Source organism: Silurus meridionalis, chromosome 14 (assembly GCF_014805685.1).
Source record: "Silurus meridionalis isolate SWU-2019-XX chromosome 14, ASM1480568v1, whole genome shotgun sequence".
In the NCBI taxonomy this organism is placed as follows: Eukaryota; Metazoa; Chordata; class Actinopteri; order Siluriformes; family Siluridae; genus Silurus; species Silurus meridionalis.
The window spans coordinates 5,832,861-5,849,565 of record NC_060897.1 but is presented as its reverse complement, the minus strand read 5'-3'; the positions used below and the strand labels follow the sequence as shown (position 1 = coordinate 5,849,565).

The 16,705-nt window shown below is 35.6% G+C and overlaps 2 protein-coding genes across 2 annotated transcripts; both read right to left on the bottom strand.

Moving 5' to 3' along the window:
* Nucleotides 1-632: 632 nt before the first annotated feature.
* Nucleotides 633-4,673, bottom strand: ypel3 (yippee-like 3). Its single transcript, XM_046866923.1, has 5 exons — nucleotides 4,424-4,673; nucleotides 3,021-3,139; nucleotides 2,899-2,942; nucleotides 2,699-2,807; nucleotides 633-1,527 (listed from the first exon to the last, which is right to left on the bottom strand). Exons 2-5 carry the CDS (start codon nucleotides 3,135-3,137, stop codon nucleotides 1,438-1,440), a joined length of 360 nt encoding a protein of 119 aa, XP_046722879.1. The 5' UTR covers nucleotides 3,138-3,139; nucleotides 4,424-4,673; the 3' UTR covers nucleotides 633-1,437.
* A 2,819-nt stretch (nucleotides 4,674-7,492) lies between these two features.
* gdpd3a (glycerophosphodiester phosphodiesterase domain containing 3a) lies at nucleotides 7,493-16,278 on the bottom strand. The gene is made up of 11 exons (XM_046866916.1): nucleotides 15,563-16,278; nucleotides 15,301-15,487; nucleotides 12,529-12,571; nucleotides 12,230-12,365; nucleotides 11,653-11,698; nucleotides 11,419-11,537; nucleotides 11,109-11,198; nucleotides 10,676-10,809; nucleotides 10,063-10,122; nucleotides 8,307-8,358; nucleotides 7,493-8,171 (listed from the first exon to the last, which is right to left on the bottom strand). Exons 2-11 carry the CDS (start codon nucleotides 15,446-15,448, stop codon nucleotides 8,043-8,045), a joined length of 957 nt encoding a protein of 318 aa, XP_046722872.1. The 5' UTR covers nucleotides 15,449-15,487; nucleotides 15,563-16,278; the 3' UTR covers nucleotides 7,493-8,042.
* Between the last annotated feature and the right edge of the window lie 427 nt (nucleotides 16,279-16,705).

Sequence of the window (16,705 nt, the reverse complement as noted above, 5' to 3'; positions counted from 1 at the left end):
CTTGAACTAGGAGACTCAAACTTGTTTAAGCATGACAAATCCCCTGTGCACAAAACCAGCTCCATGAAGATGCTTTACAGGGGTTGAAGTGAAAGATCTTGAGTGGCCTGCTATAGAGCCCTGGTCACAACCCTACTGAACACCTTTGTGATTAAGTGGAATGCTGACTGCACCCCCAGACTTCATCTCGCCTACATCAGTACCCAACGTTACCAACACCCTTGTAGCTTAATGAGAACAAATCTATACAAATTTAGTGGAACATCTCCCCAGAAAAGTGGAGGTTAATTATAAGAGCAAATGGATATTTAATGTGGAATGGAATGTGTAAAAAGTACATATGAATCTTTTGCCGAATCAGGGAGACGGCAGATGTACACCAGTCTAATTTTTGCACACCCCCTTTAAAGAATTTGTTTACCAATCCATCTACCAGCATTAAGGAAACAGGAGAACCCATGGGAAACCCACATGGACATAATGAATAAAAACTACACACTGAGTAACTGGAGCCCAGGACCAAATCCAGTCATTTGGAGCCGCAAGACTGCCGTGTTCCCCACTGCCACACAAAATGCATACCACAGCTTTAAAAAAATTATTTCATAATGCATTCATTCCACCACAACATGTAACAATTCTTATTTTTATTTATATATTTTGTATTTACATACACAAGTCAACATTCATTCACCACAATTTAATACACACTGACTGATAAAAAATAAACCTAAAGGATTTACCATTTACAAACACTGGGTCTAACAAAGATCACATTCCCTTAAGCAAAACGTAACAATTACATCGTAAATTAAGTTGTAACTGATCTTTCTAAGGAGACGACGTACACCAGCCTACATGCTACAACCCATTAAACGAAGCTGGATGTTCTTTATGCCTTTAAACATTTAAAAGAAAACAACACAAACACTTTAACAAAATGTTTTCACCCATACACACAAACATTGCACATTGCCTTCAGTCTTCACACTCAAATAAAAATGATACCTCACATGGTAGATACCATGAAATAACATAGTAAAACGTGTATACAAAAAAAGAAGAAAAGGAAAATCTGCTACCTCGTGCTTTTAAACCTGAACCTAAAACAAACGAAAAGAAGAAAGAAATTCACCAAACCTTTCAATAAAAGGTCTATTTTTCCCAGCCTTGTGAATTACTCAAAATAAACATTTTCCATTTCCATCCATTTTTGGAGATCAAAATTAGCTCCCAAGTTTTTTTTTTTTGTGATTAATACATTGGAGTATAATTTAATTTGATTTTAACCACACATTTAAATGTAAAACTCAAACTGGGTTCTCAAGAATGGGTGGAAAAAAAAAAAAAAAAAAAAAAAAGTGCTCGAAGATGATTATAATAATGCAGAAATGGTGAATTTAAAGTGTATCATGCTGATTGAAGGCCCTGAAAGCTTCAGTCCCAGCCATTGTCCTTAATCATGTGGGAAAGTTCAATGATGTACTTTCCCTCTTTATACTTCTGACTCAACTCGAATGCTTGCTCCTGTACAGAGAGAGAAATCAAGTCTTCACATGGTAAAAACCACTCACATAGTGTCTAAGCTCATAAAAAAAAATCAATCACTCAATCATCTGAATTATTTAAGTAATTCTGTATTTAAATATTTAATATTTATTTACTTCCTAAAATCATGTAGCATGTAAGCAATTTTATATTAGACAACTAATAGCCGGATTATTTCCAAACTAAATTCCCCAAATCATGATATACATTTTAATGCAAGCACATTTCCAGTAAAACGATTATTAGACACCATCAGGAACGTTCGACAGTAACGTTCACCAGAGGAAGTTTCTGCACTTATATGCAGATAACTAATTCAATTTCTCTTCATAAAACAACATACTGTTCAATTCAAATCAGGGACACTTTTGTGGTTATTTAGAATACTGTGCTTCCTTGTTTACACTGATTTTTATCCAAATACACAACCTGATATTTTTTTTTTTTTTACCTTCCTGAAATCCAATCACAGAGATCACAGGACATTGTTTATAGGAGCAATCTAGTAACTGTAGGAAATAAAACTTGGGCTTAGGTCGCGCTGTGATTAGTACACGGACATCTCAAACGCCATGTTTAATAGTTCTTATACTAATATATGACTGAATACTAGCTTTAATGTATTAATGAACAAGATCATTGTACATTTAACAGGTTCTAGTTACATTCAAAGTTGCAAAACAACAACAACAAAAACAAGCAAGTTCCTGTTAATCATGTATATCGATCAAGCATAACTTTATTACCACCTGCCTAATATTGTGTTTGTCCCTCAAAAAACGGTCCTGACCTATAAAGCATTAAAAGCATTAACTTCTTCAGCAATTTGAGTTACGCTTGCCCATTTTTCCTGCTTTTAACACGTCAATTTTGAGGACAAAATGTTCACTTGCTGCCTTGTATATCCCATCCACTAACAGCTGCCATGATGAAGACAGTGTTATTCACTTTACCGGTCATGATGTTCTAATGTCAATGTTATGCCTGATCAGTGCATGTAGAAGAAAAACAATCCTTCCTTCATCAGCATATTCATTCCCCCTCCCTTGCTTGTCCAAAAAAAAATAAATAAATAAACAAAAGCCAGACTGTTGCACATTCAGATTACAAGACATGACAACACTCGGAGTGTGTTTAAGGGTCTGCTTACATATTTCCAGCCCAAGGTGGTGTGACAGTTCTCACAGTAAATGTCAGCAACAGCATGAAGTCCAGTCAGCAGCAGCCTTTCCTGAGCCGGACCGCAGCCCACATTCACCCTGAAATCATCAAACGGCACTGAATAAAACACCAACCAAGACGAAAGCATGTACAAGTTTTATTCCTTTACTGAACAGATCACATACTCACACCGAGTTGAACAGATAGGCACGGCCCTGGCTTCCTTGAAAAGACTGGAAAACGGAAAGACTCTCAATTTCATGTTCACAAATTTGAATTTGTATATTAGATATAATAGCAAATGGCTTCACCTTGGAGATAAGCTCGTCATGGTTGGCTAGGTGAGCGCGGCAATGAACACAGCTGTAACGGCGGTGACAGGAGTCGAGGTACGCTTGGAAAGTTTTGGCTTTAGTCTCTTTCACCATGGCTAAAAAAGCAAAAGCGAAAAAGGATCAACAGATCAAATTCCAGAGTGACTACAGGAGCACCCACACCTACAGAGCAACGTTCACTGGTTCTGGAAGCATGGTTGGTCACAGTCCTATTATCAAGGCGTAAGAAATGATAGTTATTAACCTGCTCGACTGGTTACATCAAGAACAATCCAAGAGTCACTAGAAAATGAGCATTTTTTACAAAAAAGGTGCATAACTCATTAAAATGTGTAGCCAACAAATAATATTGAACCTAAATGGCTCTTAATGCACACAAAATTACTGTATAATTGATCATAATAAAAACCTTTTACTATTACTGAAAAAAACAAAATCACTGTTCACACCTTAACACGTTCGACCGGTCACATGAACAACAACCTAAATTATATATTAATGGCACCACGATAACCGCAAACAACACCATAAAACACGCAGTCTATAAATAATGGCACCCAACATTAATGGGTCAAATAAACAACCATAATGTTACTGTATAATAGAGTTCAATAAAATGGTCAACCGACCTGAACTCATGTCCTCTTAGAATCACTATTCTTATAATAATAATAATAAGAATAATAATTTGATATTATATGATAATTACTGAAACCATTAACCAGTCTAACAAGTAAATAATTTTTATATACATGTTTAGAAAATAACTTCGTGCTAAACAAATGTGGAAATAAAGAGAAGTGTGTAGAAATCGAGATGATTTACAGCCTACAAAAAAAAGTTATGATCGTTGAAGCCTTTGTTGTGTTTGTGTTTTTATATCAGCAGCATGTCGAAATCATTTGAGACACACTTCCGGGTTTGAGGACGCGACCGTGTGTATACATACACACGCACGAGCACGCGCGCTCGTACACGCGCACACATACACATACATATATATACACACACAAGGTCTGACCGACATGGCATGGCATTCTTTAATGCTACACGACATTAATGTTATATCGAAATAAAGTGCATTTTTATGTTTTATGCACTAAAACACGTCGTAAAAAAGTGTACAGGCCTCAACGGTGTAGCCAAAACCAAACAATGCAACGCAAACAGGAATAAAACTAAACATGAACCCCGGATCTGGATGACAGATCTTTTTATGGTATATATGAAAAAGATAAAGCTGATAATGGTAATTATTAAAAAAATAAAATCGAGCTTAGTAACGTGGAAATCAACAAGTAAACAACCAGCGCGTGCACGAGGCAGCTAGTCAACATACTGAACAACGAGCATCTGGAGAATAAAACACTCGGACTCACCTATTAATGTATTAATCTGCGATGGGATTCAGTTTATTTTTTTGTATAACTAGACAAAATAAAATAAAAAGCAACCAGTCAGCTGAAAGACATCGGAAGTGCACGTTGTTACGCAAAGGCTGCGTGTCGCTCCGCCCACCCTAAAAAAAACAAAACAAGCAAAACAAACAACTACTCTTCCTCCTATCTCTCTTCTGTGTCTCTCTCTACTTCTCTATTTCAGTCTCTTCTGTATCAATATTGACGTCCGCTTGCCGCGCTGCCTTAAATAAGCTAAGCGGGTCACGTGACATGAAAGTGACAAACTCTGGAGGAGGTTATAGCCAATCAATGCATGTGGCTTTATACATAATATATATTATACATATTCTCATTCTCACTCTCTCTCTCTCTCTATCTCTCTCTCTCTCTCTATATATATATATATATATATACCTCTCTCTCTCTCTCTCTCTCTCTCTCACACACACACACACACACACACACACACACACACACACACACACACACACATATATATATATATATATATATATATATATACAGTGAGGAAAATAAGTATTTGAACACCCTGCTATTTTGCAAGTTCTCCCACTTAGAAATCATGGAGGGGTCTAAAATTGTCATCGTAGGTGCATGTCCACTGTGAGAGACATAATCTAAAAATAAAATAACCCAAAAATCACAATGTATGATTTTTTAACTATTTATCTGTATGATACAGCTGCAAATAAGTATTTGAACACCTGAGAAAGTCAATGTTAATTTTTGGTACAGTAGCTTTTGTTTGCAATTACAGAGGTCAAACGTTTCCTGTAGTTTTTCACCAGGTTTGCACACACTGCAGGAGGGATTTTGGCCCACTCCTCCACACAGACCTTCTCTAGATCAGTCAGGTCGCTGAGAAACACGGAGTTTGAGCTCCCTTCAAAGATTCTCTATTGGGTTTAGGTCTGGAGACTGGCTAGGCCACACCAGAACCTTGATATGCTTCTTACAGAGTCACTTCTTGGTTATTCTGGCTGTGTGCTTCGGGTCATTGTCATGATGGAAGGCCCAACCTCGACCCATCTTCAATGCTCTAACTGAGGGAAGGAGGTTGTTCACCAAAATCTCGCAATACATGGCCCCGGTCATCCTCTCCTTAATACAGTGCAGTCGCCCTGTCCCATGTGCAGAAAAACACCCCCAAAGCATGATGATACCACCGCCATGCTTCACAGTAGGGATGGTGTTCATGGGATGGTACTCATCATTCTTCTTCCTCCAAACATGTTTAGTGGAATTATGACCCAAAAGTTCTATTTTGGTCTCATTTGATCACATGACTTTCTCCCATGACTCCTCTGGATCATCCAAATGGTCATTGGCAAACTTAAGACGTGCCTGGACATGTGCTGGTTTAAACAGGGGAACCTTCCGTGCCATGCATGATTTCAAACCATGACGTCTTAGTGTATTACCAACAGTAACCTTGGAAATGGTGGTCCCAGCTCTTTTCAGGTCATTGACCAGCTCCTCCTGTGTAGTTCTGGGCTGATTTCTCACCTTCCTTAGGATCATTGAGACCCCACGGTGAGATCTTGCATGGAGCCCCAGTCCGAGGAGATTGACAGTCATGTTTAGCTTCTTCCATTTTCTAATGATTGCTCCAACAGGGGACCTTTTTTCACCAAGCTGCTTGGCAACTTTCCCAAAGCCCTTTCCAGCCTTGTGGAGATGTACAATTTTGTCTCTAGTGTCTTTGGACAGCTCTTTGGTCTTGGCCATGTTAGTAGTTGGATTCTTACTGATTGTATGGGGTGGACAGGTGTCTTTATGCAGCTAACGACCTCAAACAGGTGCATCTAATTTAGGATAATAAATGTAGTGGAGGTGGACATTTTAAAGGCAGACTAACAGGTCTTTGAGGGTCAGAATTCTAGCTGATAGACAGGTGTTCAAATACTTATTTGCAGCTGTATCATACAAATAAATAGTTTAAAATTATATATTGTGATTTCTGGATTTTTTTTTTAGATTATGTCTCTCACAGTGGACATGCACCTACGATGACAATTTCAGACCCCTCCATGATTTTTAAGTGGGAGAACTTGCAAAATAGCAGGGTGTTCAAATACTTATTTTCCTCACTGTATATATATATATATATATATATATATATATATATATATATATATATATATAGAGAGAGAGAGAGAGAGAGAGAGAGAGAGAGAGAGAGAGAGAGAGAGAGAGAGAGAGAGAGCAGTGTATATATAAATTACCCATTGCCACAGCATCACAGACAGGTATCTCATACAGTGAAAATAAATGCCATTACTAAAGCAAAATACTCAATGAACACAATTTAACAAGTCTCTTTTCACTGCAGCCACACCTGCACATACAGTATATCATCTCTATGAGAAGCATCAATATTAACTTAATAAAATTACCCTTTTTTTTTTTTGTGCATTTTGTCTATGTCCAAATATAAACAGAATAAAAATACAAATCAAGGCAATATACACTCTTTGGCTTTTCAGTTCTTACTTTTGCACACTTTGAACACTTTTTCAGGTGTATGATTATTGCATTGTAATGTAATATGGAAACGATTTAAACCTCTTAGTTTCAGTAAAGGGAAATTGTAATGCTACCATTTGTGGTAATAGTTTGGGGAAAACCACATCAGGGTTTATCAAAAGGAGTGCACAAAATCCTCTTTCTTGTATGTACAAGCATACTGATTGTTACAAAGCACTGAACCTGGAGACTCATTATGTAGGTATACCTTTGATGAACATCTCCGTACAGAAAACTTCACCATCTCAGATGATATGATCTAATCGTATATTTCATATATTATTAGAATTAAATGATAAAGATTGTTTGCCCTACAAGTAGAATTGTAACATTATACATATGAAAAATTATACATTATACAAAATTCTACATTTTCTTATTTTAAATATTTGATATAAACCTGGTATAAACCAAGTATTCAAACTTAGCATTCGAATTACAGTCAAAACTGCTGTTACTGAAAATCAATGAATATCTTCATATTCAAGTATTCAACAGCACTGTGGTATAAATCTATTTATTTGACAATAACGATACAATATAACCTTATTACACAAAATGTACCACATGTAATGTAATTAGATCTAGTGTCCCTGATTAGTGTTTTATGGAGAAAAAAAATTACAATAGAAGACATATTTTGATTGTTGTTAAAGTCAGTGTTTTTCTCCTGTAAAAGTATGATGTAACTGAATGCCTTTTTGCAGAACAGTATGTTGAGTTTATTAAAAATTATGTGAAGTGCTTTTGTGATTTGTTTAAATAAATGTTCCAATAATATTCCCCAGAACCCAATGTACTCACAAAAATGATGAAATCTTTAGCAAAAAAAATACACTCTCTAATAATTTAATAATCCAGAAACAGGGTTTGATTTGTTGTTTGATATGAACAATTCCATTGTTGTAGTTCTAAAATTATACATTATGTATTATTATAATTGGCTTACAGTCATTTAATAGAATCAGTTCTGTTCTGTGTCTATGATTATTATTATTATTATTATTATTATGATTATTATTATTATTATACATTGCATTCAATTTATTATTCATGTGACCGGTCTGTGCCTCCTAATGTAGTCTGATAACAGAGTAGGATAATCAGTCATGACTCCGGTTGCTCCTGCTGCAAAAGCGGCCTTAATATGGCGTTCTTCATTACAAACAAACAGATGGATCTAAATGACACAAAAAAGAAAGAAAGTGAAAAAAGAGAGGCAGAGAGAGAAAATGCTGAAACTCTGCCAGAAACTGTAGACTGTTTTATTTTGTCTATAATCTGAGGCATTTAATAAAATTGAAAGTATTTCTACCTGAATTCCTCTGTCTTTAAGATGCTGAAACAAACCTTTCCTCAAAGTCAGCCTGTATCACAAATAAAATGATCATAAAAATCTTGCATGAAAAATACAACTGTCTGTTTTTTTTTTTTAAATAATTAAATCAATCAATCAATAAATCAATAAATAAATATAGGTATTAGGGGTAAAGGTACACAAAATTCATGGTTTGGTAGGTACCTCAGTTTTTAGTACGGTTAGGGGGAAGAGATGGAAAACATAACATTTCTTGTTGTTTTTAATAATGCAGATTATTATTATTAACATTTGTGGACATCAACAGTTTACATTTTAAAAACATTTTCAATAAAAAGGCTGCTTGGTTAATATAGAAAATAATATTGTATAATGTTTATAAAAAAGTAAATTGAATAAATCAAATTAATGCATTACACTTTTTAATTATGTTGAATAATTGAATAATCAATTAAATTGGCACAAATTAAATTGATTGAATTAAATTAAATAAAAAGGAAAATACCCTATTTGGGTAATACAGATGTGTATGTGTGTGTATTATATTCCATATTATATTTAATCAATTTTATATTTTATATCTTTAAACAATGGCTTAATTCATTCCATCTTTCATTCATTCACTCAATCGATAAGCACAACTGTCAGGAATTTCTCTTTTTAGGAGAAATTCTTGAAACTGTACATGAAACGATAAAAATTTGCGATCCAGCACATTAAACATTCCTGAAGGATATGTGAACTGTTACACCCCTAACATATATATATCAGTACAGTTTTTCTGTTTTCTGAAAATAACTCAACATACAGCCATTATTGTCAAAATAGCTGGCAACAAAAGTGAGTACACCCTAAGCAAACATGTCAAAACTGTGTCCAATATTTTGTGTAAGCACCATTGTTATCTAGCACTGCCTGATTTCACCTAGGCATGGAATTCACCAGAGCTGCACAAGTTGTTGCAGGGATCCTTTTCCACTTCTCCATAATGACATCAGGAAATGACAAATGGTGCTTTTCCAGCTTCTAATTGAGGATGCCCCACAGGTGCACAATTGGGTTAAGGTCTGGAGACATACTTGGCCACTCCCTTCATCTTCACCTTCAGCTTTCTCAGCACGGTTTGGGGTCACATGTCTGGCAGTTTTTAAAGGCATCATGTTTTGCTTAAGAATGTCAAAGTACATTTGAAATCCCCTTAATAAACTGCAGCTTCTGAGCCAGCTTCAGAAAGGGCTTCCTTCTGGGACGATGACCATGCAAACCGACTTCTTTGATCGACTCTTGTGAGGTCTGTTTCGAGTGGAACCTGTCTTGGAAAACCTCTGTATGACCCTGGCCAATGCAGTGTAACTCAGTTTCAGGGTGTAACCAATCTTCTTATAGATTCAGCCATCTTTGTGGAGAGCAACAATTTTAAGTCTTAAATTCTCACAGAGTCTTTGCCATAAGGTGCCCGGTTGAACATCCAGTGTTCAGTATGAAAGAATTGTACTCAATTTATCCAAGTTTAATTTCTATAGTATTGTCCCTTTGCTGAAATGTGAGGGGTGTACTCACTTTTGTGAGATAAAAAAAAACTATTAAAAAAACGCAATAATTTATATATATATATATATATATATATATATATATATATATATATATATATATATAAATTATTGCTCAATTCATAGTTGGAACTATTAAGAAAGTGCAAATTTGTAAAAATAAATAAATAAATAAATAAATAAATAAATAAATCTTAACATACTTTTGGATTAGTGAGATGACCCATGTGTTCCTCAGAATGCCAGGCTCGGGGATGTAAGTCCTGAAGAAAAATTCAAATTGATAAATGAATAAAACCTTAAAACCTTCTGCTTTGTTTAAAGTTACGCATGATGCTGCCACATATATTGCTTTACACACACCACGCACACATTTAAAAATACACAGAAAACAATATACACATACACATTTATGCAGTTATCCAATCAGCCAGACATGTGGCAAGTGCATACAATCACACAGATACAGGTCAATAGCTTCAATTAATGAATGAGAGGCAAACTATGATCTTTTTAAGTTTATCCAGTGATACCAAATAGACTGGTTTTGATCTTCTTAGAATTTCACACAAGTCTTTAGCGTTTACTGTATATACACTTAAAAAGAAAAACTACTTTATTTATCCTAGAGAGAAATTTACAAATGAGTATATAGGTGTATAGATGTTCCTATTAAAGAGGACAGTGTGTGTGTGTGTGTGTGTGTGTGTGTGTGTGTGTGTGTGTGTGTGTGTGTGTGTGTGTGTGTGCAAACACTATGAATAACGAATGAGTTACTAATAGCAGATGAAAGATCTTAATAAATAAAACACATACGTGTTGATGACTTGGGGCAGGTAGTACTGCAGGAAGCTTTCTCCTAATGCAATAAAAGGCAGAAGGCCTGTGTAGTAAAGCAGAAGCAGCTGGAGGCCACGCATATATGTGAACATGTAAGGCATTGTGGAGTTCTAATCAACACAAAAAGTAAGAGATGAAAACAAAATACATGAGTGAGACAGTCAGTAATACATGGTACAAAAAATCAAGTCAGAAATTTTCTAACCTTCTCAATTCAAGTGATTGTCAGTGTCAAATTTCACACCCTTGAAACATCACCCAGGCTTTGACATGTCATTTCTTTTCCCAAAAGGTGTTTTCTGAATTAATTGTTATGATATTCATCTAGAGATTCTTCCTTGTCTTGACTGATGCTACACATCATTTATCTTTTCTCCATATTGTTACAGAAGTATAAATGCATACAAACCACTTTACGGCAGTCCTTCATGATAGACGAGTCCACAGAGGCCCAAACTGTGATGTCCTCCCGATGATACTTCTTCACAAGAGCAGATACCTGAATCAAAAATAAAGTTGAAAAAATAGAAAAATGAACACAGAAAAGTGAACACATTAAAGAGTTAGGTGTTGTGTGGGATGTAAAGAATCATGTAAAAGTCGTACATAAACAAAACAGAAGGTGTAAACTAGAAACGTTAATTATTAGGGAAAGACATTAAGTTATAGTTGGAATGAGCTCCTTAAAACTGAAATCCAACTTTAATAAAAGCGCTCACCTTTTCAATCAGCTCGAGGTTTTTTTCTTTCACCTCAATGTTCACAGGCATCCTAGGAAACTTCTTGAAGACGTCTTCTAACAGGGCAAACTTTCTGTCTGAGCCAGTGCCATAGTGACCTGTTTGCAGTGTGAGTTGCAAATGATTTACAATTACGACTTACATACAAACTGTGTGTGTTTGTGTGTTTGTGTGTGTGTGTGTGTGTGTGTGTGTGTGTGATTGGAAACCCACCTGTGTAAAATGTGACCTCCAGTCGTTCCTTATACAGCGGTAGCTCCTGGAGAACAAAAATTAGAAATAGTTAGTAGCCACAATGACAATAGTTTATTCCTAAAATTACAAGTAGTTACAGTATTTTATTAGTTATAACCTGACAATCGGACATTATGCAAACAAAATAAAATGTCTGTCGATCTTTGCTGTCTCTTTTTTGTCATTTTTTGAGGTGATAAATCAGTTCCACAGGGTTACATAGGTTATACATAGATTGTTATTACTTCTAAGCCATGTCTCATTAAATTGTTGAGATCTAGTATATGTGGAAAACTGCATTTCTGCTTTATAATAGCACACTGTATATCATTTAGTTAACCTCCATCAAGTTTTCACTTATTTTATTGTGTTGAAAATTAGTTTTCTTACATGTCATGTTACAGAATCAGAAAATGTATGCAATAAACCTAAAAACCTACAACAAATACTGTACTTTTATAATTTAATACTATTCAGTAGTTTTGGCCATTATGAGCAGATTCATGACATTTATCATTGCATAATAATAGAATCGACAATAATTTAAAGTCTAAACCTCTAGGTTTAGATCAGAGATGTTGGCGTCTAGCCCGGTCTGCCGCAGAAGGTTCTCGTCATGCGATACAACCACGTAACCATCTCGAGTATAATGGCAGTCCAGCTCGAGCATCTCTGTACCCACTTCCACTGCACTGAGAGAGAAGAGGGAATTTCAGAGTAATGGAAAATAGAAGAAAGTGATAGATATAGTATAATTATTATGAAGGCTGTCAGAAGTAAAAATAATGTTATAAAAAGTGGAAGGAAAAAGGTTAGTAAATGTGTGTAAATGATCTGAGGTTAAATATTACTCACTGTGTAAAAGCCTCTATGGTGCTTTCAATTCTTTCTCCAGAACCTGGAAATAAAACAATGAGTCAGAGACCATGCATAGATAAAGAATGTAGTGTGTAAATGGGGGGTGGAGGTAACAGAAGCCTCAGTACATCCACAATGGATCATTACATCTATTTATACTTTATCTATTTTTACTATATACACTATCTATTTATTGTAATGTGAACAAAGATGTACTGATTATATTCTCTCAATTAGGCATTTTACAGTTCAAATATACAGGTACATACCTTTGTTTGCACAATAACCAATTATTAAATCAGATGAACCAAACAAACAGATGAACATTGTAAGTACATAATGTCTGTAGTGACTATAACCTGCACACTGTCTTCCTATGGTACACAATTAACTAAATGAATAAGAAAATGTGCATGGAAACTATTATATTGTTTACATTTTCACTAAAACAAACCAGTGGCAGATTATTTTGCTAAGTGTTGTAAAATGCTAAAATTCTTTGTCCATTTATACTAGAATTAGTATCGGAAAAAGCTTTATTGCCAACTGTGTTTGCATTTACTGAAATACGAATTCGTTTTGGTGACAGTTTCCAGTTACACATTGATTTTTAAATAAGTAACTAAAAAAGGTATTGCACAGAAAATTTTAAAAGTTAATAAAAAGCTGTATTGCCCTATAAAGTGGTATTTCCCTAAATAACAAATTTCAAAGCGGGTATACATTCATTTTCATGTACTACAGTCTGTGGTTGATCTGTACACATTACATCATGTCATATATGTCTGTTATTCTGATAAGAGAGCAGAGAATACAGTCATAAACTCTATAACCCGTGTGCAAACACAGCCTCGGTATCCTGTTCACCATAAGATCACAGAGTAAACATATTTTATAGGGGAGTGGTTTTTAGTCTTAACGTTAACACTCTCATGGATTACTTTCCAGCTTCTGCTACCTCTGACCTGACTAACAAGATATCATTTCTTAATGTCTCTTGTTTAAAGTACTATGCAAATAAAATAGAATTCAGTTGTAAAACATGCTGTCAGAGTGGTGGTTCATCTTTGCATGTTTCTGTCTACAAGGCTTGAGAAAATGCACATTGCTTTCAGTTGCTGGATATGAGGTTTCTGAGCTAAATAACCCGAACCCTGAGCAGAACATATATGTTGCATTCCGTCATGCTAGAATCATGTGTCTCTGTTACTGAAAAGGCAAGTCAGGACAAAGTAAAACCAGGTGAAGCATCAGACAAAATGAACCCATGTGAGACTTCAGAGAACAAACACTGTGCAGAATCTTTCAACAGAAAAACTGGTAGAAAACAGTTTCTATGCATCACATCATTTGTTAGGATAAATCTCTTTACTTGCATGTAAACATTGTTAAGACAAGACTATCAAAGCTGATTTGGAATTTTTTTAGGCAATTTTTCAGTTAACTATATATAGAATAAATAATAAACATTAATATTTAGCTATCAAGTCTATCTTAATATTTATTTATTTATAACAACTCTAATGATCCACCTCTCCATTATAATGGAATGTTTGGATTGTGTTCACATATAAATCTGTGGTGGTATGTAAATCGGGTCTTTTGTATCCGACAGAGGTAGCAAGTAACGAGTACAAATAGTTAGCGTACTTAAGTAGATTTTTCTGCTATCTGTACTTTAATTCACTATTTATTTTTTAGACAACTTTTTACTTTTTCTCATTACATGTATACACAGATATCTGTACTTTCTACTTCTTACATTTTCAAAACAGACTCGTTACTTTAGTTTTAATCTTTTTGTTGACGTCAATATTTTTCTTCTAATTGCACCCAAATATAAACCGCACCCACTGAATTTTACAAAGATTTTTATTTTGAACATAAATAAGCCGCACCTGTCTATAAGACGCAGGTGCCAAATTAAAACTAATGAACTTAACACAGGCTTTAACGAAAGAGAGTATCTGTTACACAGTGTAACGGGTGAAATATGTTGTGGCTCCTTTAAGAGCAGAGCGACATTTTGGGAATAGCCTGCCGCCGAATTTTTCCGGTATTACTGCATGTGTGCAAGGCCGAGGAATATGTCCTTATTATTTTCTGATGCTCATTTCTAAGTTTCTTTGACTAACCCGTAACGCTGTTGCCAAGAAAAATAAAAAAGCATAAGTTTTGGAAAACCTGTCTGTGCTTATATGATTTCTGTTGCAACTGGAGTTAGCGAGCTATCTCTTGACCCAGACTCAACGCATTACAATGGCTTGTATCTAAACAGTAGCGTACTAAGAAAGTCATTGTTCACTGTCTTCCTCCTTCCTTTCACAACAATTTCTCTGGAGAGTTTATTTTGCTTTTGCCACCTCTGGTATAAGAGAATGTCATTTCCTAGTGCCATATAAAATATTATCATGATTCCAGTCCTGGATTGGACACTGGACAGGACAGTAACTAAAGTTGAATTAAAACAGTTCCATAGTGCGCGTGTTATGAAGAGTATACAAATAATGAAACCTAACCCTAATGCCCTGAATTTTGGTTAATTTGTGTGCACGTTTATTGAGAAACACAGTGAGATACAAGAGCAACATCCATCTGAAGGGAGTGACAGACAGAATGTGATTACTGTCTTGTGTAATATGTTCTGTAAATCTTTAACCCTAATCACAAACTCTGTTTCCTTTAACAGGGAACTTTCATGTACTGCTCTTAGTTATAAAGTAGTGGGAATTGGGCACAGCGGTGGACTGGAAGGGCGTGACACCTTACCTCCTCTGTGCGAGATGTGTGTGCAGTGGAAGGCAGTCTGCTTCTTCTTGTGCAGGATGTGTGGGTTCTTCAGCAGGTAGAGGGACGCTAAAGTGTACCCCCCTACGGCTGGAAAGAGGTAATACATAAAACTGGACATAGTTTCCATCAGCTGTCAACCTCAAGGAATCCACAGAGTGGCAAGTCACTGCAAGAGAAGAATTCAGAAGTCAAAGCCAAAGGCTGCTCCGTGTCTGGCATTAAGAAGGTATTTTCAGATTACCTGACACTGATTTATCCGTTGTGAATTCACTTGTTGCTTGATCCTCATGGGAGGAGAAAATAGAAAAAATAGAAAGGTAAGTTAGTCACCGTGCCCACAGACTTTCCCCACTCTCTTTCACTGCTGACCTGCTTGCCGTCTTTCTGTACACCTTCCTTTTCCCCTGTATAACTCCCCTCCCTTTCTGTCACCTCTCCTGTAGCTAATAAGCCCAGAACTAGTCAAACCGGACCAAACAGGCAAAAGGCTGAGAAAAGGTAAAACCACAGTCATTTCTCATGTAGACCATAAAACCTAAGTGTTGCAACAGTTCTCCTCCTCTCCAGTCATTTTTTATCTGGAGGTGTGTCTGTGATTAATGTAACTTGTGTTTGTGGTTAGTCAGTGAAGGCCAGCAGCTTTTTCTCTCCTTTTGTTGTCCCCTTGTTGAAGTTTTATTGCCCGCGTTGAAATGTTTGTCCCAGTTCAGTGTTGCATGTGTGAATATCAAATAAAAATGCTAAGCTAATGCTAAAAATGTAAGCTCTCTTCTGAGCTGTAGATTTGGTTCCAAAAATTCTAGTGTTGGCTGAGTTATTATTTTTACATTCAGTTTTATAGCCGAACTACACACATACATAATATTCTTTTAGTTTTCTAAACAAATAAATAAAAAAAGGAAGAACAAGATGATTTATATAAGGATTTCACTCACATCATCAGAATGTTTCAATTGTCCTCAATTCTTCTGCATATTGTTATTGGCACTTTTGTTCTTTACTCATGGCTAAAACATCCCTATATTCACACACACACACACACACACACACACACACACACACACACACACACACACACACAAATAACAGGCATACAAGGCAACATTTCCAAAGTGAAACTTCTGTTTGTCAGCAGATGTTTTCTGTTGTGTGGATTTGTATAGAAAAGCTGACAGGCATTATATACAGAAAGACACACGCACAAACACACACAAACACACACACACACACACACACACACACACACACACACACTATATATATATATATATATATATATATATATATATATATATATATATATATATATATATACACACAGTCAGAGAGACTGAGAGAGAGAGAGAGAGAGAGAGAGAGAGAGAGAGAGAGAGAATGAGAGAGA

What these genes read in the sequence shown, in the direction of transcription:
- ypel3 (XM_046866923.1), bottom strand. Translation starts at nt 3,137, where the DNA reads ATGGTGAAAGAGACTAAAGCCAAAACTTTCCAAGCGTACCTCGACTCC. An exon ending in ATGACGAGCTTATCTCCAAG is followed by an intron (nt 2,943 to 3,020) that starts GTGAAGCCATTT and finishes TCCGTTTTCCAG; the next exon opens with TCTTTTCAAGGAAGCCAGGG. An exon ending in CCACCTTGGGCTGGAAATAT is followed by an intron (nt 1,528 to 2,698) that starts GTAAGCAGACCC and finishes CTCTCTGTACAG; the next exon opens with GAGCAAGCATTCGAGTTGAG.
- gdpd3a (XM_046866916.1), bottom strand. Translation starts at nt 15,448, where the DNA reads ATGGAAACTATGTCCAGTTTTATGTATTACCTCTTTCCAGCCGTAGGG. An exon ending in ACCATAGAGGCTTTTACACA is followed by an intron (nt 12,366 to 12,528) that starts GTGAGTAATATT and finishes CTTCTCTCTCAG; the next exon opens with TGCAGTGGAAGTGGGTACAG. An exon ending in TCTCTGATCTAAACCTAGAG is followed by an intron (nt 11,699 to 12,229) that starts GTTTAGACTTTA and finishes TTTGTTCTCCAG; the next exon opens with GAGCTACCGCTGTATAAGGA.